This window comes from Drosophila rhopaloa, unplaced genomic scaffold (assembly GCF_018152115.1).
Source record: "Drosophila rhopaloa isolate 14029-0021.01 unplaced genomic scaffold, ASM1815211v1 contig_3, whole genome shotgun sequence".
Taxonomy (NCBI): Eukaryota; Metazoa; Arthropoda; class Insecta; order Diptera; family Drosophilidae; genus Drosophila; species Drosophila rhopaloa.
Window position 1 is genome coordinate 19,158,096 of NW_025335123.1, and position 25,210 is coordinate 19,183,305.

The 25,210-nt window shown below is 42.4% G+C and overlaps 6 protein-coding genes across 13 annotated transcripts in view; 5 read left to right on the forward strand and 1 right to left on the reverse strand.

Annotated features, from left to right (window-relative positions):
* Window positions 1-70: 70 nt before the first annotated feature.
* On the forward strand, window positions 71-4,771 carry LOC108050035. Its single transcript, XM_017131520.2, has 2 exons — window positions 71-667; window positions 1,395-4,771. Exon 2 carries the CDS (start codon window positions 1,408-1,410, stop codon window positions 4,177-4,179), a length of 2,772 nt encoding a protein of 923 aa, XP_016987009.1. The 5' UTR covers window positions 71-667; window positions 1,395-1,407; the 3' UTR covers window positions 4,180-4,771.
* A 1,003-nt stretch (window positions 4,772-5,774) lies between these two features.
* On the forward strand, window positions 5,775-8,488 carry LOC108050053 (segment polarity protein dishevelled). The gene has a single exon (XM_017131539.1). It carries the CDS (start codon window positions 6,208-6,210, stop codon window positions 8,071-8,073), a length of 1,866 nt encoding a protein of 621 aa, XP_016987028.1. The 5' UTR covers window positions 5,775-6,207; the 3' UTR covers window positions 8,074-8,488.
* An 859-nt stretch (window positions 8,489-9,347) lies between these two features.
* LOC108050010 lies at window positions 9,348-10,429 on the forward strand. Its single transcript, XM_017131489.2, has 2 exons — window positions 9,348-9,666; window positions 9,733-10,429. Exons 1-2 carry the CDS (start codon window positions 9,458-9,460, stop codon window positions 9,890-9,892), a joined length of 369 nt encoding a protein of 122 aa, XP_016986978.1. The 5' UTR covers window positions 9,348-9,457; the 3' UTR covers window positions 9,893-10,429.
* Window positions 10,430-12,027: 1,598 nt separating this feature from the next.
* Window positions 12,028-20,342, reverse strand: LOC108050009 (tyrosine-protein kinase hopscotch). The gene is made up of 10 exons (XM_017131488.2): window positions 18,595-20,342; window positions 17,896-18,056; window positions 16,944-17,150; window positions 16,209-16,528; window positions 15,685-16,147; window positions 15,061-15,410; window positions 14,126-14,565; window positions 13,710-13,888; window positions 13,218-13,382; window positions 12,028-13,037 (listed from the first exon to the last, which is right to left on the reverse strand). The coding sequence occupies exons 1-10, from the start codon at window positions 19,675-19,677 to the stop codon at window positions 12,848-12,850; spliced, it is 3,558 nt and encodes a 1,185-aa protein (XP_016986977.1). The 5' UTR covers window positions 19,678-20,342; the 3' UTR covers window positions 12,028-12,847.
* Window positions 20,343-20,790: 448 nt separating this feature from the next.
* On the forward strand, window positions 20,791-21,528 carry LOC108049966 (mitochondrial import inner membrane translocase subunit Tim8). The gene is made up of 2 exons (XM_017131395.1): window positions 20,791-20,985; window positions 21,061-21,528. The coding sequence occupies exons 1-2, from the start codon at window positions 20,896-20,898 to the stop codon at window positions 21,235-21,237; spliced, it is 267 nt and encodes an 88-aa protein (XP_016986884.1). The 5' UTR covers window positions 20,791-20,895; the 3' UTR covers window positions 21,238-21,528.
* A 720-nt stretch (window positions 21,529-22,248) lies between these two features.
* The window catches only part of LOC108049979 (disks large 1 tumor suppressor protein), a 41,388-nt gene continuing 38,426 nt past the window's right edge, over window positions 22,249-25,210 (forward strand). For 3 of the 8 annotated variants that reach the window (XM_017131429.2, XM_017131422.2, XM_017131434.2), the window contains exon 1: window positions 22,274-22,405. The gene's annotated coding sequence lies outside the window, so the exon portion shown is untranslated. Of the gene's footprint in view, window positions 22,406-25,210 lie in introns of all 8 variants that reach the window. The other 5 variants (XM_017131440.2, XM_017131441.2, XM_017131418.2 and 2 more) reach the window with 4 other exon arrangements.

Below are 25,210 nucleotides of genomic sequence, written 5' to 3' on the forward strand. Positions count from 1 at the left end.
TTCAGTGTGACCCTGTTAACGGCAGTTGTGCATTTTCCAACCCTAGCCAGCAGTCGCTTCTCAACACCAAGCCGCTCTCCGTGCAGTTCCAGTTTTAACTAAGAGCGAGCAATTTCGAGCGCGGGAAGCGGAATTGTGATAATCGTGTTAAACTGTAACTACTATTCAGTGCTAACAAATAGCAACCACTAAGAGAGTTAACCCAACCAATTAGTGAGTGGAATTAAGTGGAGTTCAAAGCGTAAAGCCCCGATAGCGCCGTGAAATAAAACCAACAACACACAGAGCCGCCGTGCATGTGTGTGTGTGGTACAGTTGGGTAGAAAAACATCGCCATCGTGAGTTGCCACCTGGTTTCGCTCTCATCGGTTTGGCCACTATTGCCACCACTTTTGCTGCTCCCCTTCTGCAGTTCGGTTGTTGTTGTGCATCTTCGCCAGTTGAGTTTTATTTCTTTTCGACGAAAGGAACATAAATCCAAGAGAAAGGCGAGCCAATTTCCACACTTCGAACACAAATCATTTGCCAATTAAGTGTGGCCATCATTGCCGAAGAGCCAGCGTTGCAGCAGAGCGGAAAAGAGAGCGCCGCGTTGTGAAAGTGCCAGCGAAAAGTGCGATTAAAGGCAATAACAAACGCCCGAAAAAATGTAAAGCGTTTAGCGAAGGTAAGCTAGCGAATTTTAGCTACAATTTAGTGCAAATTTCTTTCTTGTACCCCTACATGTGTGCATGTGTGTGTGTGTGCTGCGACTGGCGCGCGAAAAAGTGACGAAAATAGGCGCCAGAGTTGCCAGAGCCGCAAACCCATTACATACATATCTATTAAAAACAGTGCGCTCTGCCTATGTGCAATGTGTTGTGGCCAACAAGCCGGGATATTTTATCTATCGGAAATAATGCGGTTCGCTTTGCATTAACTGTACATAAATGTTTTTAAAATATTTTCTTCTTACTTAAGAATATACGTGTCCAAAAAGAGCGCCATTTATAAGTATTTGTATGTTTTGCACTGCGAGAAATTTCAATTGGTTAAATAAAATAAAAATATAGACGCGTATATCAGATATTGCATATTTTATTATTATAAAAAATCCTGTTAGAAAACTGTAATATACGCGTGTAAAGTTCGTCTACAATATTCCCTCTAAGAACAACATGGCATTGTTCCAAAAAATAACAGACATTTTCACTGTACATTTAATACACTAAGAGGAAATATCAATTGAGTAGATTGTTATTTTCTTTTGCAGAATATAAATGAATACTAATTATATTAAAATATAAATTGCCGCTGTTAGGCCTTGGGTTTTCCGTGGGCCATGCCCCACTGTACCGCTTCCTATATGGTCACAATAATGAGGCTATTCGTTTTGTCTCCATTTCCAATTCTAGCTACCCATGAAAGATGCGAGCTGGAAAAAAACAGGCAGCTGAAAGCGTCAAGACACGTCCTTGCTTTGTCTACGTGAGGAATCTGCGAGAGGAGGAGGAGTCGCCGTCGCGGGGAGCAACGCTAGCCGGCAAACTGAGGAAGAGGGATAATCAGCGGGAGTCGCAGCAGGAGCTGCGAGAGACCCGCACAAGCCGCCGCTCCGGAGGATTGGTTGCCGATATCCAGGACAAACCGACTCCGCGCACCCGGCAAGCACAGAAGCCAGCGGCCTCGCCTTCGCCACCGCCACGTTCAAAGATCACCTCCAAGGAGTCCGCCAACATGGCCAAGCGACGCACCACCACCCTGCTGCTAGGCAGCGCCGGGCATCCCCAGGGCGGGAATCCCCACAAGCTGGGCCTGCTCAAGGCACGGCGCTCCACCCAAGCGGAGACGCCCAAGCAGCAGATGTACAAGCAGGCAGTCAAACATGTGCCGACGAGTCCGCCGCCGACCATTGCGGCCAGTCGCTCCAGGCGCTCCATCAAGCCGAACCCCAAGTACGCCAGCGAGGACATGGTAACGCCCAAGTACTTGGCCTCCTTGGCCGACGGCGGTGGTGGTCATTCCATCGCGGGGCGCCATGGCAGGCAGGCCAAGCAGCTGTTCACGAACAACGACGACATCAGCGATCTGCTGGACCTGGACGAGGACGATGACGATGAAATTGCGGATGCCGCCTTCAATCCGCAACTGCACAAGTCCGACGAGGACGACGACGACGAGGAGGATGAGGATATGAGCGAAGCCGAGTACGAGGAGGAGCTGCGTCGCAAGCTGCCGCCAGTGAAGCGTGGACGTGGACGTCCACCGAAGGTCAATAATGCCAATGCCACAACGCCCAGCGCGGGCAGCCTGACTTCCAGCGGGGTAAACTCCAAGATAGCCATAAATTCGGCCGGCGGACGCACTGCGCCCAGCAGCCTGCAGCAGTTGCGCCGCACCATGGCCGGAAATATGGCTAGGAGCAATGCCAGCATGGTGGAGGGATCGGGATCCGGCTCCGTTGCCGCCAAACGCAAATTGGATACCAGCGAGAGTGAGAGTCCCGTGGCCCGCAAGCGCATGGTCATCTCCTCGACCGTTGGCTCCCAGCAGCGCAGCGTGCCCGTGGTGAATGGCGCCACCACCAAGACGAGCGTATCCAGTGCGGGCACGAGACCCAAGGTGGGTCAGGCGGGCAGCGTGCCGGCGAGGATGGTGCCACAGCGACGGGGCAGCACTTACAAGATGAACTCCTCGACGAACTCCAACTTCAATGCGGTCAGCTCTACGCCCGCCACACGCTCGACGATCGGAGGAGCCTCTAATAGCGAGGAGAAAAACGAGTCTGAGGCCGACGATGTGCCCACATTCACCATAGTGAACATCGATGACATTATCAACCAGGACGATGTGCTAATTACCAGATCCCACAATGCAGCAGCCGCTGCAGCAGCTGGTAATCCCAGCAAAAAGCAAGGTGTGGGCAGGCCGCGTACCAGGAACATCCTCTCAAGCAATTTGGGTGCCGGCGAGAAGAAATCCATCACTGTCAACTCGGAGAAATCCGCGCCCGCTGCTGCAAACAACAACACAGTCGGCAATCAGGCCAAGCGTATCAAGATCCTGGCCAGCAACAGCAGTGTGAACACCAAATTGGGACCCTTGCATATCCAGAGTCAGAGTCATAACCAAATCCAGCTGCCCAAGCCCAGGCCAAGGATACTCAATACGGAGATGGGCAAGAAGACGCAGTCGATGAAGCCGCTGATGAGCATGGGCAAGGAGTTGTGTCCCACGGACGTGGACACCGAGGAGGATGACCCAGATCCAGATCTGGACTTCGATGACGATGACATACCGGCATCGATTGTGACCCGAAAGAATCCCAAACAGGCGTCGGCCCCAGCAGCAACCGCAGCAGGCGGAGGACCAACATCCGCAGCCAGCAAGTGGAACAGCAATCGCCGCAATGTGCTCTCCACGACAGCATCGACGGTGAATGCCCGGGCGGACAGGAAGTTGACCAAGTTGCTGGGCGAAGTCGACGAGCAGCCGGTGTTCAAGAAGCCCAGCTTGAGTCCCCAGCGCAGGAGCAAGGAGAACCAACAGCTCCAGCAGGAGCAGCGCGACAAGGAGGCGGCCGCGCAGAAGGAGCCATCATCGGCCAGTGGCGGTGCGGAGGATACCAGCAATCCCAAGTACTTTCCGCCCGAGACCACCACTTTCTGCGAGGAGGACGGGCGCGTGGTGAAGAAGATCACCTGCTACGAGACGTGGCACGTGGTCAGCACGCCCAAGGATTCGCCGGCGAAGGCGACACGCCAGCAGCGCACCTGCCTGGAGCTGGCGCTGGTCAAGCTGGCCAATGTGGCGGCCAGGATTAAGGTGCCTTCCGGCAAATGGACCAGCAAGGTGACCCTGTACAAGGTGTCGCCCTCGCTAATGACCCGCCAGACGATGACCATCTTTACGGGCGATCTCAAGGCTTACAACATACCCGAGGAGGACCGCCACAAGTACCAACCGTCGTGCGTGCTCTTCCGCCGCTCCGTGATGGACAGGAGCAAGTGCCGGGTGCCCTACGACCGGGCCATCATCTTCAAGAACAAGTGCTTCTATGCGAACATCGATGGCAAGCATGTGAATCTGATTGGCGCCCCCGAAACGGTGGCCACCGTCAAGGATGTGGAGATCCTGCTGGACATCGTCGACCGTCTGTCGCTCAGCAGCACCCTGGTGGAGATGGTGAACACCAAGTGAGGGACAGACCACTTGGGGCCACTAGGACACGTATCACATTGTAAAAAATTATTCACACACCCCCGCCACCCTCTCCCCACACACACAAAAACGGACACTCGATAATTTGTTTAATGCATTAGCAAACCGATAATACTATACAAGTTTTTTTTTGTAAAACCATTAACTTAGTTGTAATAGCTAGTCTAGTTTAATTATATATGTATCTTATATCGTAAACAGCAGACGGACATACATAAATACAGACGACGGGTGTATTCTATGTACTATATACTAAATATTTTAACATAATATGTCGCGCAATTCGAAAAGAATCGGAAGTTCAGCGGAGGAATCAATCCTGGTTTTATTTGTAATGTCTGGCAAGGAGTGGCTACCCCCCAAACGATTTCCTCCCCCCTTAAAACGATAACAAATTGAACACTTTTTTAAACGACAGTTATGTAAATCGTAGTTCATTTATACATATGTAAAACAAGGCGTACGCATGTGTGTTTACGCCGGAATGGAGGTATAGCTTTTAAGTCGAGTGTATATTTAATGAAAAGCCCTTTAAAATATACAAATAAAAGAGAAAAATTGATTTAAATAACGAGTGCCTTTGCATCTGAACGGTTATCTGGGAAACGAAGGTCTATATATAAAATTCACCATATCCCTGAAATTCTGAATTCAAGATTTTGGAAATCAGAATAAGGCCTTTAAAGAGAATTCGAATTCAAAAATGTATGTTATTGTGAAATATAATCTCACCAAAACAAAAAATTAAAAGACCCAATAGGTTGTCTATTAATAAAGTCAAGTAATAATTCGTAAATTCTTGAATTGATAATTAATTTCTTAATCTTAAGACGAGAAATTTCATTCAAAGTTATTATCTTGTGAGCTCTGTCCAGTTTTGAATGCCAATAATTTTGGTTTGCTCATCCAGACTTTAATTTAAAAAAGCGTTACACGAAACAATTTACATAAATTTATATAAAAGAAAGCTTAAAATCAAGTTCTAGGAGAAACAAATACTTATAATACTTAAATATCTTCAAAACGTCGCTAAAGTGTAAGTTATACAAAGTAAATAATCTTCTAAATTTCAAGTAACTTTAGAATTCAATAATTTTTTGAAAAAACAATTTAAATTTAACGCTAGTTATCGATAAATGCGATTTTTGTTGTAATTTTTGGTATTTTTTTCGAATGCTAGCAGTGTGACCGTTAAATTTGTAGTATACACTCAAACAAAGAAATAAACTTAATAGGTAAAGAATGGACGATTAAAGAAATTAAGTTGATTGAAGTTTAACTGGGCTTCCAGATTATCAGGAAAATTCAATAAGGAAAATGAGAAAAACAGAGTAACAGGGCTTTTTCAACGATCTGGCAGCCTTGTTACCTCAGTGGCAAGTAGCCCGCCTCAGGGAAATATACCAATTTTATTGTTTTAATTCAAAAAGACACAGGCTAAGAGTTAACTGCTGTCCAATTTTCTCTTGAGGAAAATTCGATACAGCAAATCGTGGAAAACGATTTTCACCTATGTACTGCTAGTGTGACCAGGGATTTGACATTTTGTAAATGCTCCCTACTGCCGCCAGGCGTTTTGGCATTCCGTGCGTAAAAAGCGGCTACCACACTGCGTCGGTCAGTTTTTTTTAGTCTCAAAATAAAATTCTAACAAAATTATTGGTAAACCAGCAATATGCTTGTTTCGCCCCCGATTTTCGTACACCGTACTGCCCGCCCGACACTAACGCGATAGAAACGACGCCAATGGAGCAGTCTTACAACCGATTTGTTAGCATTTACAATCGCTATTCCCATTGAACCGAACACCCAGCCCAAAAAAAAGAGAAAGAAAAAGAAAAGAAACGCGTGCGAGAGCGAGAGGGCTAGAGAGGGCAAGACAGAGACGACAGGGGGAGAAAAGCGAGTGATTTTTGTAAAGGGTTTTCCTTTCGTTTGGATTTTCCTGTGTTTTCCCGTGTTTTTCCTGTGTGTGTTGCCGTGCATTTCACAGTCAGGGGGGAAAAAATGGACGCGGACAGGGGCGGCGGCGGTGGCGGGGGTCAGGAGACGAAGGTGATATACCACATCGACGATGAGACGACGCCGTATCTGGTGAAGATCCCCATTCCATCTGCCCAGGTGACGCTGCGCGATTTCAAGCTGGTGCTGAACAAGCAGAACAACAACTACAAGTACTTCTTCAAGTCGATGGACGCGGACTTCGGTGTGGTCAAGGAGGAGATAGCCGATGACTCGACAATCCTGCCCTGCTTCAATGGGCGCGTTGTGTCCTGGTTGGTTTCCGCCGACGGCACCAATCAGTCGGACAATTGCTCCGAGCTGCCCACCAGCGAGTGTGAACTGGGCATGGGACTGACCACCAGAAAGATCCAGCAGCAGCAGCAGCAACAACAGCAGCAGCAGCAGGTCCAGCAGCAACAACAGCAGCAGCAGGTGCAGCCTGTCCAGCTGGCGCAGCAGCAACAGCAGCAGGTGCTTCATCACCAGAAAATGATGGGCAATCCGCTCCTGCAGCCGCCACCGCTCACATATCAATCGGCCTCGGTGCTCTCCAGCGATCTGGACTCGACCAGCCTCTTTGGCACCGAATCCGAGTTGACCCTGGACCGCGACTTGACCGATTACAGCAGTGTCCAGCGATTGCAGGTGCGCAAGAAGCCGCAGAGGCGCAAAAAGCGGGCGCCCAGCATGTCGCGCACCTCCTCGTACAGCTCCATAACCGACTCGACCATGTCCCTGAACATCATCACCGTGTCCATCAACATGGAGGCCGTCAACTTCCTGGGCATCTCCATTGTCGGCCAGTCGAATCGCGGCGGCGATGGCGGCATCTATGTGGGCAGCATCATGAAGGGCGGAGCCGTGGCCCTGGATGGACGCATCGAGCCGGGCGACATGATCCTTCAGGTCAACGACGTCAACTTCGAGAACATGACCAACGACGAGGCGGTAAGGGTGCTAAGGGAGGTGGTCCAGAAGCCGGGACCCATCAAGCTGGTGGTGGCCAAGTGCTGGGATCCCAATCCCAAGGGCTACTTCACCATTCCGCGCACGGAGCCGGTGCGGCCCATCGATCCCGGTGCCTGGGTGGCGCACACCCAAGCCCTCACATCGCACGACAGTATTATCGCGGACATTGCGGAACCGATTAAGGAGCGACTGGACCAGAACAACCTCGAGGAGATCGTCAAGGCGATGACGAAGCCGGACAGCGGTCTGGAGATCAGGGACCGCATGTGGCTGAAGATCACGATCCCGAACGCGTTCATCGGGGCCGATGCGGTGAACTGGGTGCTGGAGAATGTGGAGGATGTGCAGGACAGGCGGGAGGCGCGAAGGATCGTCTCGGCCATGCTGCGCAGCAACTACATCAAGCACACGGTCAACAAGCTGACCTTCTCGGAGCAGTGCTACTACGTGGTGAACGAGGAGCGCAATCCCAATCTGCTGGGACGAGGCCAGGGCCATCTGCATCCGCACCAGCTGCCGCACGGGCATGGCGGCCACGCGCTGAGCCATGCGGACACCGAGAGCATCACCAGCGACATCGGGCCGCTCCCGAACCCGCCCATCTACATGCCATACTCGGCCACGTACAATCCAAGTCACGGCTATCAGCCGATCCAGTACGGCATCGCCGAGCGACACATCTCGTCGGGATCGAGTAGCAGCGATGTGCTCACCAGCAAGGACATCTCGGCGTCGCAGAGCGACATCACCTCGGTGATCCATCAGGCCAACCAGCTGACCATCGCCGCCCACGGCTCCAACAAGTCCTCCGGCTCCTCCAATCGCGGGGGAGGTGGCGGCGGCGGCGGTGGCAACAATACCAACGATCAGGACGTATCCGTATTTAATTACGTATTGTAGAAACCTTTCTTTTTGCAATCAAATTGTGTTTTTAATTAATTAAATTAAATATGTACGATTATTCTTTTTTATATACGAGTATACAAAGCAAGCAAACAGCAAACAACAATATAATAATTATAATAATACTTATGTATATGTATGGTACGTGTAAGTCATAGAAAAGAACGCTAAACAGCCAGCCACAAAGAGAAGGATCAGCAGGATCGGGACGAACAAGGAACACCACAGGGATATCCGTGTCCGGCATTAATCGGTTGTGGAGACGATCAGATCAGATCAACTGAGATATATGATATGTGAGCGGGAGCGGATGGAGCAGCAGAAACGGCAGCACGACGGACGAGGATGATTTTGAATAAAGTTCTAAGAATTTAGTAATCACAAAGTAAATAAATACAAATAAAATGAATAATCGATGGCTTTTCGTACAGAAGGTCGGGTCTTATCTGCACTTGCCGAATACTGGTGGTCATATATCATCAAATTGGCTTTATGTTTTGTTTTCTATTTCGTATTGTATTTTATATTTCTTTGCTTATTAAACTTCCGAACAGTTTATTATGTTTCTTTTATTACCCGATTTATTCAAATTATCATGAGTTCTCAAACTAAGTTATTTGTATTATATTGTTTAATAGTTATCATCTAATAATAGTAATCTTCTTTATGATGAAATATAGATAACAACTAAAATAATGCTTCTGATAAAAACAATATGATATCCAGAATACGTAGATTGATTGTTTAAATTTCTAAATTCTTAATTTATAATATTACATTAAAACATTAGAAATTATATATTTATTAGCGAACAAAATAGTCAAAGAATACACTATACAACATGTTTATAGTGAATAATCTCTGGTTTTTATTGTTTTGTACTGTATGTGTTATTTAGCAGGCCAAACTTAAAGAAAATTAACTTTTACAAACCTAAAAGTCGGCGGATAAGAGAAAGTGGCTTTCGAAAACCCATTTGCATTTAACAAATTAAATTAAGGAATTTGATACAAAAAATATAGTTTTTAACTCAAAAGCGTACACTTAAAGCGAGTAAATGTTTTTTCCCCCTTAAACAAACAAAATGGCATCTAAAAACCGCCTCTGTACGCGGAACATACTTATTCCAGGTATAGATGTGCACTTAAGTGCATAAAGAAACCTATAAATAGATAAGCCATTTTGGGCAGCGGCTGCAATTCAAATAAACCGCTCAGCTTAGTCGTTTTTCAGCACTGTTACGCGCCAATCGATTTCAGAGTTATCGAAAAGCGGTAGCCAACAACAACAATCCGGTTCACCTAAAATCGATTTTCATTGATTTTACCAGAAAATTCGGATGTAGAAGTGCATATTTTCCGATTAAGTGATTAAATCCGAGATGGCCACCGACGTGGAGCCGACAGCGAATACGGCCGACAAGTTTTCCGCCAATGCCGAGGAGCTGGAGAGCTACTATTTGATGCTGGAGGCAGGAACTATTCCGGAATTGCAGTGGCAATTCCCAGGAAGACGGGCTCCATCGCCGGAGATCGGATCCGGTGGAAATAGCAAGGAACTGGAGCAGTCGACCGATGCCATTGAACAGGAGTAAGACTATCCCGACTTCTGGCGATTTCTTTTGGCACCTAACCCCTGCCTTAACTCCCATTTCAGACCCCAAAAGGCCAACGACTTCGATTTCAGCGACGAGGTGGCCCCCACCCAAATGCGCGTCCGCAGTCAGACATCCACGCCCAAGTCGGCCAAAAAGAAGACGGCCAACTTCGCCGGGGTCATGGAGACGCTGAAGAAGAAGAACGCGGAGAGCTCCTAGCACCCGCCAAAATTCTGATGCTGATCTCTAAGCCAGAAATCTGGATAAAGCTAGGACTTTCAATCGCTCTGCATAATTCAATGGATTAGTCTATAGGGGTCCTCGAATCCGGGTGCACACCGCGATCCTTGATGTTTCTGGATTTTGCTAGAGAAGAGAGTACGAAGAAATCTTTTTCATTGCACGACTTTGGGTAACTCTGTAGCCTAGAAAAACGGATTTTGGCCAGCTTTAAGATCATTCTTACCATCTTTAAGGATTTCTTAGATTTCGAATAACGCATAGATTGGCGCACTAAGGTTAATCCAATGAATCATCCAATAACTATCTAAGGTTTTTGCCAGTAAATGCTTACTTTGTCAGCGGAACACTTCTAGTTTATTTAAATTTAAGAGATAAAATAGTACTTAAAACCTATAAGAAGACCGAAACAAAGTTGATATGACATAATTATATATTCAAACATTCAAATTGTATGATAAATATTAATATGATATTGAGCTGAAAAAATATAGAAATTCATTGAGCAGCGGTAAACGATAGTCCATTTAACATTTTTCACAGAATTTCTTAAATTAAAAATGTATTTCTGAACGAAGTTAAAAGAAATCGTTTCTTTGGCAGCTATGCGATATATTTGTCTTAAATTAAAAAAAAATCTATTTTTAAAAGTAGTACAATGCAAATACTATAAAAAAATTTCCATTGTCACATAATTTTCTGTTTACCAAATTTTGCAAGAAAGCTTCCGAATAGCTAAAACTTGCAGAACCACACCCGCATTAAATATTTACCAAAAAGTGTCCATAATAATCAATTAATGATACTCCATAAATATTAAGCCTCTACGATTAGATTATGATTAACTAACTAACTTGTAATGGAATATTTATTTACCATTTAATGGTTGAGTTTTCCATTAGAAAGCAAGGACTTGTACACAGTATCTTGTTAACGAGAAACTCTATTTTAGAGATTAATTTAATTAGTAGCTAGGAGTAACTTAGGCTTAGATCTTAACGAGTTTATTTTACATTTAATAAAGCAAGTGCTGGCCGGCAGAGAGTTGTAAATGGGCATCATAAACTTGGAACCTTAATAAATATCTAAATTTTAAGAGTAGCTTGTATGTAGGACGTAAGGACTTTATGTTCTATTTAAAAATTGAGTTCTTATTTATCCCACAATGGCAATATTTTTCATAATATTGCCAAAAACCGTCGTTTGAAGATTAGTGTAATTAGGATAAAAGGCTTTTGCCATTTAAGAATTAAGTATATCTAAGATTAGCTAAGTTAGAATTAAGTTTATGGGAATTCCTATTTTCCATTTAAACTCTAAGTTTGAATTTAACCATAAGCACTGGCAAACAGTAAGTTGTCAACGGACACTATTTTCTAGAGAGTAGTTCACAAGTACTAAATAATAAGTTTGAATGTAAGTAAATCTGTATATACAAAGAACTTAAACTGAATTTCACAAAAAGCTGTTATAATCGTGTATGAAAGTAAATACAAATAATTGAAATCAACACATAGGTATTCCAAGTAATTCTGTAAGATCTATTTGTTGTCGTCTATTTTCCCTAATAAAATAACTGGATGTCTAAGCCTAAAAATCACAACTAAAAAAATTAAATAGGACTTATACAATATAGACATATACAATTTCTCTATAAAAGTAGTGCCATCTCTGTCGTTTATGTGGTTCGAGAAAAATATCCTGTTTTTCAATATATTTACACCCCTGTGAAATATATAAATATAATATTAAATTAATCAATTATTTGAATTTGAAATGAAGAGTTTTACAATTTTTCGGAAAATAAAATGTTATTAAGATCAAAACCACAAAACGATGATGATGAGCTAGATATTGCTTAGAAGCCAAATAAAATATCTTTATAAAATTCCAATTAAGCATAAACTCTTGAATATATCTATTGATGTGATTAGGGTTAAATGAAGTTTAAATGTAAACCAAATAAATGGTTGCCTCAGAAATCTTAACCAACTAACCGAAAATCGAAACTAGAAGCTACATAAATTCCATCAATGATGAGAAATGTTTTGTTTAAACAAACCCAACCACATACGCTCGTTTCAGTCCCCATAAATAATGGAATTCAATAAAAGTTCATTTTTAAACACGTAAGAAAATTGATTTATTTCGGAAATATCCATTTTCGTTAACATCAATAATAAGTTATTGTGCCTGCGGTTGTGTAGTTGTGCATATACCGGCTTGTATAGTGGCTTGTATAGCTTGTAAATATATAATTCGTTTCTGTTTCGAAGCATTGTAGGTTAAAATGGCATTTGATCAACATTAATTGACATACCTTAGGACTATATGTGCACATGATTTTATAGATTAATAATAGTCGATCCGCGGAACCGATCCTTTCGATCCGTCCTTCGATCTTTTGTGTAAATTGCCGTGTGTTGCCGTTTTTGTTGAAACCCTTAACTAATTCAATTATTATTTACACATTATATTTAGTTTAGCGTTTATGCGTGGGCATTACAAAAAATTGAAGCTTTAGCTTAACAATATTTAACAAAGTGGGCTAAAATGTATAACACAAAGTAGGTTGAGAATTGTTTATATATGTTCATATATATATAAAGTCGGGGCATCCGCTGAGTCAAGAGTGGGGGCGAGGGGACGTGAAAGGGGGTCAATGATTAGCACAAGAATAAAACTGAGTTCTGGCGAGAATCCGAAAAGGCTTGCAAAAGCGTGAGTGTTTTGTGTTTTGATGTGAATGGGGGGATGGATGGATGGGGTAATGTGATTCTGCCGAAAGCGCATCAAGCCAAGGGTTACGTCAAGTGATTTGGGGTTTGATTGTGTTGTTTTAAAAACGTACAGTTTAAATGCTAACAGCTTAAAAAAATCGTATTCCTAAATATGTGTATATCATTCTGTTGTGTTTGGAACACTCGTCTCCTCTCACTCGGCCTCCGGCGACAAGTTCGGCGGCGACTGGTGGCCATCCGCCGGGTGCGACACCTTGGTGGCCACTTCCCGTGTGATGATGTCCACAATGGCGGCGAAATTGGGCCGCGAACGTGGAGTGGCGTGCCAGCACAACAGCATCAGGTCGTACATAAAGTCGGGGCAACTTTTCGGGCGATTTAATCTACAAATATGTGAAAGATTTGTTTTTATTTGAGTTCATTCTAAAAGGTTATCAAAGGAACATAATTTATGCACTGACGAAGTGTGTGTGAATAGATCGACCATGAATTACTTTCGCGTGACAAATTAGTGACAATTGGATCAAAGGTTATTGTTGAGGCAAAACCGGAAGATAACTCACCGTTCGCCGTTCTCGAGACGATTGAGGAAGTCGTCTTGCGATGTCTGCATCGGCGTCAGGTTGGGCTCTTCGCCTCGGGAGAACATCTCAAACAGCGTAACGCCATAGCTCCAAACGTCCGAGTACGATGAGAATCTGCAGGTGGAGATGGCCTCCGGGGAATACCTGTCAAGGTAAGGGTGTGATTTTATAAAGAAAAAGCAAGCTAAAAATGTTCCTTATGTCAAGCATTAAATAACAACTGATTTCTTGGGTATTTACCAGTGTCAAGAGATTACTTTAATATGTTTAATTATGAAAAAATCCACTAGCAAACAATATATTTAATAGTATTTTTTCTAAATAGAATAAGTAATTCATTTCTGGTGGATTTACCAACACATAAAGATAAGGTCAACAGTCCCATTTAAAAGATTCGATTCTCAGAAGAGATGACGCAAAACTTAAATTAGAAATCTTAAAAAACAGATGACCTGGTTAGATTTTCCTTACCACTTAATGGGAATATCTCGTCTGCTCTTCGCGTAGTAATATCCATCGGAATTGGCGAATTGCGCCAAGCCGAAGTCTGAGATTTTGACATAATCACGGTCGCCGTTGTGATCCACAAGAATGTTGCGAGCGGCCAAGTCCCGATGAATCAATCCCATGCCGGACAAATATTTCATACCCTGCGGAAGATAAATAATTGATTAAGTATCACTAAATATCAATGTTAATTCTAAATAAATAAAATCACATTTATCAGCTAGATTTAATTGTTTCTCCTATTCTCTTTTATAAAGTATAACAATAAATGGATTAATTGATATACGGTTGAGTATACAACATTAAAACCCCTATATATATATATGGCATTACAAAAAATTAAATAAATTAAAATTAAGTTAAAATCCAGACCCACTCACTTGCGCAATGTCCAAAGCGAAGCTGACGAGGCGCGGATCGTTGAGATTGGGCGACTGGAACCGCAGGTAGGTTTCGAAGGAGTTGGACAGGTACTCCATGATGATGCAGTGCGACTTTTCCGCCCAGTACTTGAACTTGACGACATTGGGGTGATCCAAAGTGCGCATGATGCCGATCTCGCGATGGAAGTCGGTCGACACCTGCATGGTGTTTAGCATCTTGATGGCAACCTGCTCCCGCGGCTGATCCTTGTCGTTGAATTCCAGATGGCCCTTGTAGACGGTGCCATAGTGACCCTGGCCGATCTTGTTCGCCATGTTGTAGACCACTCGGCATTCGTTGGCCAGTTCTATTACCATCAACATGTGCGATCCGGGGAAGGGATAGTGGCGGGGCAGGTCGCTCCTTACCTCCACCACTTCCTCATCGCCAATGCCATCTGCAAAAAGGGTAGGAACATGTGAATTTTTAAAATATTCTCATACAAACATTTCTTTACTTCTTTTACTTTGTTAAAGTGGCAAATTAGAACTAATGGCTTTGCTTATCGTATTAAATCGAGCTTTAATATTACTATTTATTATTAATTTTATATTACAAATTGATTGCCATTGAATTGTCTTATCAATCACAGCTGATAATATTATTTGCCTGTGTACATGTAACTCAAAAGTTTTGCTGATAAGAATTGCCTCAATCATCCTCATTGTTATTATTAATTTACTTTTGACTAATATTTTGATGCCAGACACATGCCGAACAATTTTTTTAAGCTGTATTATTAAATTATTTTTTCAATAGTTATTACCATTAGTTGTGAATTATTTAATAGGCACAAATAAAATATATAATTCTGGTAAAATCAAAAGCTAATGTTTTCCACAGAAAATAAAGGGCCAAATATATATTTCGATTTCTGTACTGAGAAACTCACTTGTTGCGATCTCAGGCGGTGGCATATAGTTGGGCAGTATTTCCTCCTTGATTCTGGTGAGGCGGGAGAAGATGTCGTGGTGACTGAACTGCTTCTCCTCGACATCGGACCACCCGTCCATGATTGTCTCGAACATCAGTGCGGGACACAGTTCCGTATCGAGTGTGACGAGTATGTTGCCATCGATATTTCTCTGCCTGAGCAGCTGATCCTGCCGCATGGTCCGCAGATCCACCTTGCAACGCGAGAAGATCTCGTAAATGGTGGTGGCGAACGCCCACAACTGGGTGGTCTTGTCCTGCTTGGCCGCCTGCAGGTTTCGGTAATACTTGGTGGGTATCCACGCCGAGCTGGGAGTGAAAAATAACACAAAGTATGCAAAATATTTAAATCATTATATAACTTGTCATTAAAAATTAAAGATTTTGGATTTGGCATGCAGATTCTATTTATGTCTTCGCACCTAAAGTTTAATTTAGAATTTCCACAAATCTTGAAATTCTGCCTTGTGTTCTAGTGATTTATTTCTAAACGTATGACGAATAGGGCTGTGTTATTAAACATCAGTTCTTAGTCGACATACCTATATTTTCATCTAAAACGTGACCTTTGCGAACTACTCACTCGGATTCTCGGTAGGGTCGTGGATAGCCGGGATCACTGATTTTGGCATCAAGCACGTACGAGGATGGGTCATATTTGGTCACGTACAGATTGCTGCACCGTATGTAGTTGTGGATAATCATGTTGTCCTGCAGATAGTGCATACCGCGCACCAATCCGTGCATTAGGTCAAGGAGACAATTCAGACTGACGTGTGGCACCGAGTGCAGGAACTTGTTTAGCGGCCCATAGCGCGAGTACTCCATGACCATTGTGTACGGATCCGCAAGGGTTAGGCCGTACAGCTTGAGGAACTGCGGCGATTGGATGAGGCTCCAGGTTTGTGCCAGCCGGAAGAACTCCACGAAATTTCCGTCGCTCTTCAGCATCTTCAATGTCACAGCGACATCCTTTACGGGACTCTGTTGGATCCAATCGCCGCGCATCGTGAACATCATGTCATCGTCGCTAAGCGCAGTCGAATCTACAAAAGGCGAAGGACTAAAGAAAACGTTTTTTTAAAGCGATTGTAGAGTATGCCTCACCTGGATACCACTGCAGATCCGTCTTGGGATTGAAGATCTGCGGATTGCGGCGCTGCAGCTCCGCCTCGCTGAGTTGCAGGTCAGTCTTTTTGGCCTTGAGGTTCTTTGGCAGCAGCAGGAGCAGCAGCGGTGGCTTGTCGTACTTCGAGGCGGGTATGCGAAACCGATCGGGACTGTCCGCCTGGATGAAGTGCGCCACCTCATGCAGCGAGTTCAGCACGTGCTCCGCATTGTTGTAGCTCAGCTTCCACTGCGAGTCCTTGCGCACAATCCTAAATGTCTCCGTCTTGCAACGCTCCTGATCGGTCTTTTTGGCCACTCTGCAAAAAGAAAGACGTCGTTTGACATTATTAAACATCGATTACAACGAATATTAAACCTTTTAAGCTGAGCTAAAATACAAAAAGTATTATGTTTTCAAGACAAAGCTAATGATTTAACATCCTGAAATTGATTTTAAAAAAAGTTGTTGCAAAGTAATCTGAAAAAAACATAATATCCATTTTCTCAATTAAAAGGATGGCAAGACCAAAGTATTGTATAATCGGAATTTTGATACATGCTGCAAAAATTTCAAAATGTCCACATGGCTAAAGATTAATTGAATGCGTATATCCAATAGGGAAGCAATGTGTCAGAAAAACCGGATAAACTTTTTGAGCTTATCAAGCTAACACACAGGCTCGGAATGTGCCTGCTGTTATTATCTGGGCGATACTGAAGCACAGCACTCACATTTTGGTGTTGATATCAATGTAGTATATGTTGTATTCGCGATCGCACTCGCGCACAATGTAGCTGCCACACTTGTCCCCGTTTTCGTGCAGCTTCATCAGCGAATAGGCTCCGCCGATTGGTCCATGGCAGTAGAGGGAGCTCAGCTCTTCCAAGGAGGGCGTGCGGTAGGAGTGGCACAAGTCCTGCATCCACTTGATGGACAATCTGCAAGGGGAACAGGCAAAGGATACGAGGGTTATTTAACTCATTTATAAGTTCCAATCAACAATGGACTTAAATAGCTCTTAAAAATATTTATTCTCTTTTGTAAAACTATGATTTATTTCCGTAAAACGTTGATACATATTTATTAAATAAAAAAACCTTGTAAATTATCAGTTTTATTGAGAACTACTTATGTGATCCTCCAATTATCGCAATGCATGATTTTTATATCCCATTGGCATATAATCATTAATTTGAATGTATTCAACAAACCATCAGGATATTTATTGAATTCAAAATTTTGATAAACAAATTTATGGTTTCAAATGACAGGATTATTCTTAAATAATAACCTAAATGCTAATAAAATACGTTTTCGAAGTATAACAGAAATATAATTAACCAATTGGCAAAAGATCGTTTTGAAAAAACTCAAACAAGAACCGTCTCAAAACTATTTTCTAATTAAGAGATTGTTAATCTCAAGTGTCCTCATTTTAATTATACGTACATTTAAACTTGTTATTGAAATAAAAAATGAAAATTTAATTATTCATAATAAAAAAAAATTATTCGAGTAGAACTCAGATGAACTTAATGATAAGTGTTTTTTTTTAGTTTTCGTAGAATCGCGCTTATAACACTATGATTGTATGAATTAAAAAATAAAATTTTAATATAAATTACGAAGCCAATGAAATTTTCTAGCTTAAAAAACGATCAACATAATAACTTGATAACTCACCTGATATAGATGCCCACATAGGAGATAAACGACTTCATTTCCTTCTCCGTCTGAAAGTGCATTTCGTAGCCTTTGGGCAGGCCCACGATTTCGAGCCTTACATCGGTGTCGCTCATTTTGGAGATCATGAATATTCCCTCCACGCCACCAACGAGAATCCACTGCAGGAAAAACGTTGTTTTCAGTGAGTTTCGTTTATTTTAAACTTATTTTTTCCCCGACCCCTGAATGACCCACATTTTTGCCACCGATAAGAAAATGCACATAATCCACTCGGGAAATGCACATAATTTAACAGAAACATCAATAAATGTGTGTACAATATAGAGTGCATGCTCGAAATTTGTGATATACTACGGTTCGAAAAAGCTCAAAAGTTTTGATAAGGACCGGCGAATAATATAATCATAAAGCTACAAAGTTTTCCCCTTTAAAAATTTACTCTCAAATCTTTCTTAAAAAAAATGTTCACAATTTATATTCGATTTCTTAGGAATTAAAGATTTGTAATTTAATCTAGGCAAACGTATCATTACATTTTATGAGGTAGTTCAAAATCAATTTGCTTTGAGGCACGTTCGAAAAAGTGGTAAACCAAATTATGTAATAGTCTATTTCTGAATTGATATTAAAAAGAATCAATATTATTCTAAAAATAATTGTAGCTTATTATGAGGAGAAAACATGGTGCATATTTACCTTGAGTGCGGCTTCTGAGGTGACTCTGGCCACCTTGAGACCCGGCTCCAGGGAGTCGTGTGGAAAGACCCGCACATAGACATCGATTCCGGTGCTGGTGGATCGTCGTTTGCCCTTCTTGCCGCTGCCGCTGCTGCCGTCGCCATTGGCGCCCTGACTGGGATTCCCGGTGAGCGTGGACAGTGTGTTGGTGGACCCGGTGGTGGCCAGCGTCGACGTGGAGTTGCTCACCGAGTTGGACAGACTGGCGCCGATGGGCGCACCGCCGCGGGGCAGCGTCTCGTTGGGCAGATACTGAACGGTGCAGGTGAACTGCTCGGTCATGTAGGTGGGCGCCAGGTGGGCAATTTGGTGCACATAGTGCCACTTGAGGCGCTCCACATTTGGCGAGTTGGCCTTCAGATTGCGGAACACCTCGCGGATTTTGGTGCCCACAAAGAAGCCGTGAGCCCGCCACAACCTCGCTGGCAAATACATTTTGTACAACTTCTCGATGGAGCGCACCGCCTGCTGATCCGGCGTCTGCTCTTGGTCGTCGATCAGCATGTCCATCACCGCCAGGCCCGTGGTGTCGTCCTTGTGCTCCGGATAGCGTATCTCCGGGATTAGTTCGTTGCGCATGTCGTAGCGCATCTGGGCGTAGAGGAACTTGTGGCTCCGTCCATCGATCTGCTCCAGCTGGCTGTCCAATTCGGGCACCCGGAATCGCATCCGGAAGCAGTAGACCAGCTGGCAGCTGAGTCGCTCCCCGGGGAGCGCCCACGTGAGATCCAAACGCACCTCCGGCGATTGGCGACGCGAAGTGGCGTGCTCCCGTATCCCAAAGAGCAGCTGGGCATATGGGGCAATGCCCAGCACGCGGCACATCGCATTGCAGATCTCCTCGCACAACATCGTGTGATAGAAGTGCTCATAGTCGTTGCTCATATAGTTAAACACCCGGATTGTGCCATCGACGCGTACGTTCTGCGAGGAGGTGCCGCTGCGCATGGAGGAGTTGGTGAGACTGGCGCTGTCCGCCAGCGAGGTGCGTCCGCTGCTGCTGTCGTCCATTCTGTCGTCTCCTCCGCTGGCCAGAGCCATCAGCGGATTGAGGGTGAGTGGTGCCTCTGGATGAGGTTCTAGTTGCTCCTTCAGTGGGGTTCTTTTTTGAGAGAACGAGACCTAATGCGGCTGCTCATTCATGTCCTGTTAGATCAGGGATCCCCTAATGGGACTTCCTCCTTGGGGTTCTGTTATTTTTACAGGTGTTTCTTTTTTTCTACTGCTTCTTCGATCCCCGAGAAAGTTGAGTGGTTTGTCTTACCCTTAACAAGAGCTCTCCTAAAGTCCTTTGGCATTCTCAGCCTTTTTCGATGGTTGCAAGGATAGCCTGACCTCCAGCGGGAGCTCCATGGATGCCTCCAGTGGAGAACCTCCTGGATTCCGTCGCTTTCCTCGCAATCTCCTCAAGAATTCGCCGACGATGTGCCAACTCCCTGAAGAATTACTTCGCGATCCGTAAGCAGAAGAAATCGGAAATCGGGGGTCCGAAATTAGAAACCCGAAACGCAAGCAAGATCCGAAACTTTCGGGGGGCAGGGCGGCTGGAAAACTTGGAGCCACCGCCAAAGATATAGTCGCACCTTGATTATAGTCGCTCGCGTTGGATCTGAAACTGAGTCTGTAGCCGAAGCGAAGCTGCAATTGCGAAGCTACAATACAATACAAGCCACGAATAGCGATATTTTCCCCAAGTTTGGGGTCTGAGTGTGACCAGCTGGTTTTTCTGCTAACTGCACCGCCCGCTAGAGATGGCCTGCGAACATGGGACTAACGCGAGCCGTAGGACGTCGAAAAGTATCGTCCGAATTAAGTAAATTAAATTATTCAGTATTTAAAGACGTTGAAGTCTTTTACCCCACTCGAACTTTTAAGTAAACTATTCTTTACAAAGATAATTAAGAATTATATTTGTTAAAAAGAAAAAAAAAATTAATATTGAAATTAAAATTACAATATATAAATTCAAAACGAAATTTAACTTTTCAACACACCTATGAAAAATAAAAATCATATGTAGCTTTACTGTATATGTGGGCCTTGTATTATGTTTTAAATGGGTTTATGGCAGTGTTAAATGTCTAGCTAGGATCTCCACCATCTGCCTAAATTTGTATGTTTTCAGTGTATATTTTTTCAGAGTCGCCTGGCCACATCGCACAGCTGTCAGTCACTTATATAACCTCAAAACTCAAACCTCAAAAAATATAAAATTCCGGAGCCTGGTTATTTTGTAGATTGTTCACAGAAAATCACACCATGTCCGAATTTGAGAACCTGTCCGGCAACGACAAGGAGCTGCAGGAGTTCCTCATGATCGAGAAACAGAAGGCACAGGTCAACGCGCAGGTGAGCATATACAATAAGCCATCATAACAAGAGCCCATTTGTATATCGGACCGGTCATCCAATCCCCCCATTTAGATACACGAATTCAACGAAATCTGCTGGGAAAAGTGCATCGGGAAGCCGAGCACCAAACTGGATCACGCCACCGAGACCTGTTTGAGCAACTGCGTCGACCGCTTCATCGACACCTCGCTGCTGATCACCCAGCGATTCGCCCAGATGCTCCAAAAACGCGGCGGCGGTGACCTGTAGGGCGGGCCTCCATATTACCATACTGGGATCTGGGAATCCGGGGAGCTTCCGCCACTGTCCTACTGTTAAAGCTATTTTTAAACAAAAAATTATCATGTAAGCACTTTTTTTCCGCGCTGCGTTCCGCGCTGCTGCCATCCCGAAATATGTGACCCGTAATCCGGAATACACCATCCGGAGAAAGTGTGCCAGCCGGACAAACCGTAAATCCTGTACCATAACTCCATTGTTTTGACGGCCTGACGCTAGCGAATCCAAAATAAATACAACTTTCGTTTTGTATGTTAGAAATGGGCAGTGTTTTAATTAATCGTTTGGATTTTAAAACCCTTGTTTTTGTTAAGATAATGGTGAAATACTACAAAACATTTTCCTTTGCTTATATAAACATTTTAGTACTATATTACTAGGAGTGAACTCAGTTTTTTATTAACGTTTGTAGTACAAACTTTGTACACGTTTGTTAAAAGTATTTTTCTATTTAACTTAGATATAGGTTCAATTAATAATATTTATATGGTTAATAATGATTAAACTGTATTTTGCGTTAAAGACACATACCATTTAAGAGATTTTTCCATTTTAAAGTGAATTAACTTTAATTTATACATTTGCAGTGGGTTCATAGCTGCCTAATTGGAACGGAATAAAATGCGAATCCAATACAACAAAAATCCAACTGGATTTTTCTGTGCACTGTTAAAATTTTAACAGTTCAATAAAACTTATTCTGTTAACTATATTTGATTATATTAGTTTAATTAAGTAGTACAGCTGTGTATATACCAGTGAAGCTTCAATTGAAAAAAATATTAAACGTGTTTTTGTCTTTACCTTATTACCTTATTCAAATCAGAAAGGTCGAAAACAAAGCAAAAAATGCATACGCCATTTTTATTTTAAAAAGTTTCAGGATAAAATAAAGTTTAGATATAAAACCCGATATTTTTAAACGCGTTATCCCTTTGTTCGATTGCCATCTCTAGCGGGCGGCGCAGCTATCAAAAAAACCAGTCGGTCACACTGCAACATAACATAGTTTCACATCTAGAATGTAATGTTTCTATATATAATATAATATATGTGGAAAGGAACCGTGCTGCCGCTACTTATTTTTATTAAACATTAAATGCCTGAAGGCTGTGCCAAACGCATGTCCTTTTTGCCAGTGAGTGTGTGTGCATGTGGAGCATAAAATACAATCGGTGTCGGTGTACAAAAAAGTTAAAAGCGAGAAAAAGGATAAAGTGAAGAAACATGAAGAAAATGTACCTTGATTTGACTGCAGGATTAAAAAAGATACATTAAACTGTTTTTTTTTTTAAAGGTGCTCCTTTTTTTTTGCTGGTCCTGTGTGTGTGTGTGTGGTTATGTGTATGTGTGTATGCAAGGGATGTAGTTGTAAATACAGATGATATAAAGGAAATACAGGAAAAATCTAATTGCCTAAGGTGCACGTGAGTGTGTCTAACGGTACAGCAGCCAGCTGATTTTTTTTACGTGTGTTGAACTGCAGTTGCAATAAGTGTGTGTGTGAGTGGAGCATACATAATTCACAGCATCCCTTTAAAAAAAATTTTAACAACGGGAAATAGGGGTTTGTGCAAATTTTTGCATTAGTATTAATAAGATTATAATGCTCTCGCTCTCTCCCACATGCTTTCTCTCTCTTTATTCCTCTTTTGTGCATACATCATAATGATTTTTTTCTGTGTGTTTTTACTGTTGTCTTTTTTTCGGCTAGTCTATAAATAACACACACACCACAACGCTCGAATAATTATGCTGCGGCTGAATAATTAATCACCACCTATCTGCGACCCAGTTTTCCGGGCGCTTTTCCCTCCGATTTTCATCCGATTTGCCCCTTGCTTTTTAACATGCTCGCACTCCGGTCCACCGAAAACAACTACAATTACAACCACGGGCGACATGTCAAGGTCAAAAATCCGCCAAGCTAACGTCAATTCGTAACGGTTAATATCTCGCTGCTAGTGTGTGCTCTCGTGCGTTTGTGTGCGTGGGATTGAGTGTTTATTGCATATGCTCTCCTTTTTGATGCATACTTTTCTGGGCTCGCGCCTGCAGCAGGTGAAAGCGTGTGTGTGTGTTGCAGTCCTTATGTGGGATACAGTAAACGCTGGGTAAAAAGAGATATTCTAGTGATCAAACAGGACATAGGTTTCAAAAACGAAAAACTTCTCTATCTTTACTTTTTTTACTAAACAGAATAATTTTCCCTACAATCAGATTATGATAAAGATTAATACAATCTATGATTTAGAATTATATTTAATGACTTAAAAACATTCTTTGCTTACCAGCAATCACTGTTCCAATGCTTTTACATTCTCACACACATGTCCACAAAAAAGGACTTGAGGACCATAAAAATAGGCAATACAATTGTACACAGATGTGCGTGTGCGAGAGTGTGCATATCAATTATACGACGTGTGTGCGGCTGAAAAAAGGAAAAAGTGCTTAGCCGGCCGAAAGACATTAAAAATAGGAAACAAATGACGCACATAAATTAAATGTATAGAAATCTAACTCACACACAAAATTAAACAATGCGTAGGTACACAGAAAATATAGGGACAGCCATTTAAAAATAACCTTGACATTAGGCTACTTTGAAAGTATTTCAAAAAGATATATAAGATAACATTATTTTTGAAATAAAATTACATACTAAAAAATGTATATTAAAATTTTACCAAATGGAAAAACTTCTTTTGAGTGGTTACTTTTTGTTTGTGTGTAAGCTTAACTTTATGTACAACGGTTGGAAATTGTACGGGTCGGATAATAATAATAATAACCATAATAACCGGTACGTAATTCCCAAAGGTGATTGAACCCAGCCATCGTTACCCCCGTTGTTATTATTATTAGTGTTATTATTGTTGCTGTCTTTCTCGATGCGCGTTTCCTAGTTTCCAGTCGTTAGCTCTCTTTTTTTGCCTTCCCCTTGCCCACTTTCTTCATCGCCCTCTCTCATTTTGTCTGGCCTTTCTTGACGTTATGTATTGACCCGTCTAGTTCTTCAATTGTTTTTCAAGTAATTCGCGTCACTGACGTACACAACATTAATCAAAGTGAAGCCCATCAGGGCTTCATTTTAATAGAGACCCAAGGATCCTGTCTTGTCTGTCAAAATAATGGGTTCCTGGCAGTTGGGATTGTCGGTTTATACATTTTCCTGCCATTCATGGCAATTTATTAAATAATTCATAGCAGCCAAACCTCATTTGCGGTTTTTAGAAAGCCATTTTCATGAAAATTACATGTTTACTTGAATAACTACTGGTTATATTGAAATAAGATTAGCAGAATGAACAACATTCCATGGTCCTTCCAAAAATCATGACCAATTAATAGTTCTAAATATCCTAAATATTATAACCTGTTTTAAACACTACAGTCTCATTTATAATTAGAGTTTTTTTTTTATACAACACATTCAACGGCCGCACAAGTATATTTTTTCGTTCATCGCTCATTATTATTTTGATTTGATTTCCTGTTAATTATCCATTTCGGGACTACCCTAACTGACTCTGTGTTGTGTGGATTGTTTATTTATTATCTGTATAAACAATTTTCCTACTATTTAATAATTTAGCTTATATTGCAGCATCTCACTTTTGTTTTGTTTGGAAATTATGGGAATATATATAAGTCATATTTAATAGATTTTTGTTTATAAACAAGCTAAGGAAGTTCTTGAAGCTGATGTCTAAATATCAAATAGTTATGTGTAATTACATTTCTTCTTATTCATTTTTCATTCTTTAAATGGCAAAGTTTAAGGCTTAAAGCTTGTTAGTAAATACTTGGCTTTTTATTATACTTGAGGCTCAGATATAAAAATAAAATGTTGTTACCTAAAAATTGAAAAAAACAAGCAAAATTAAAAAGAAAATATTTGTTGTTCCACTATTTTAAAGATTAGGTCGGGAAGAGAGTA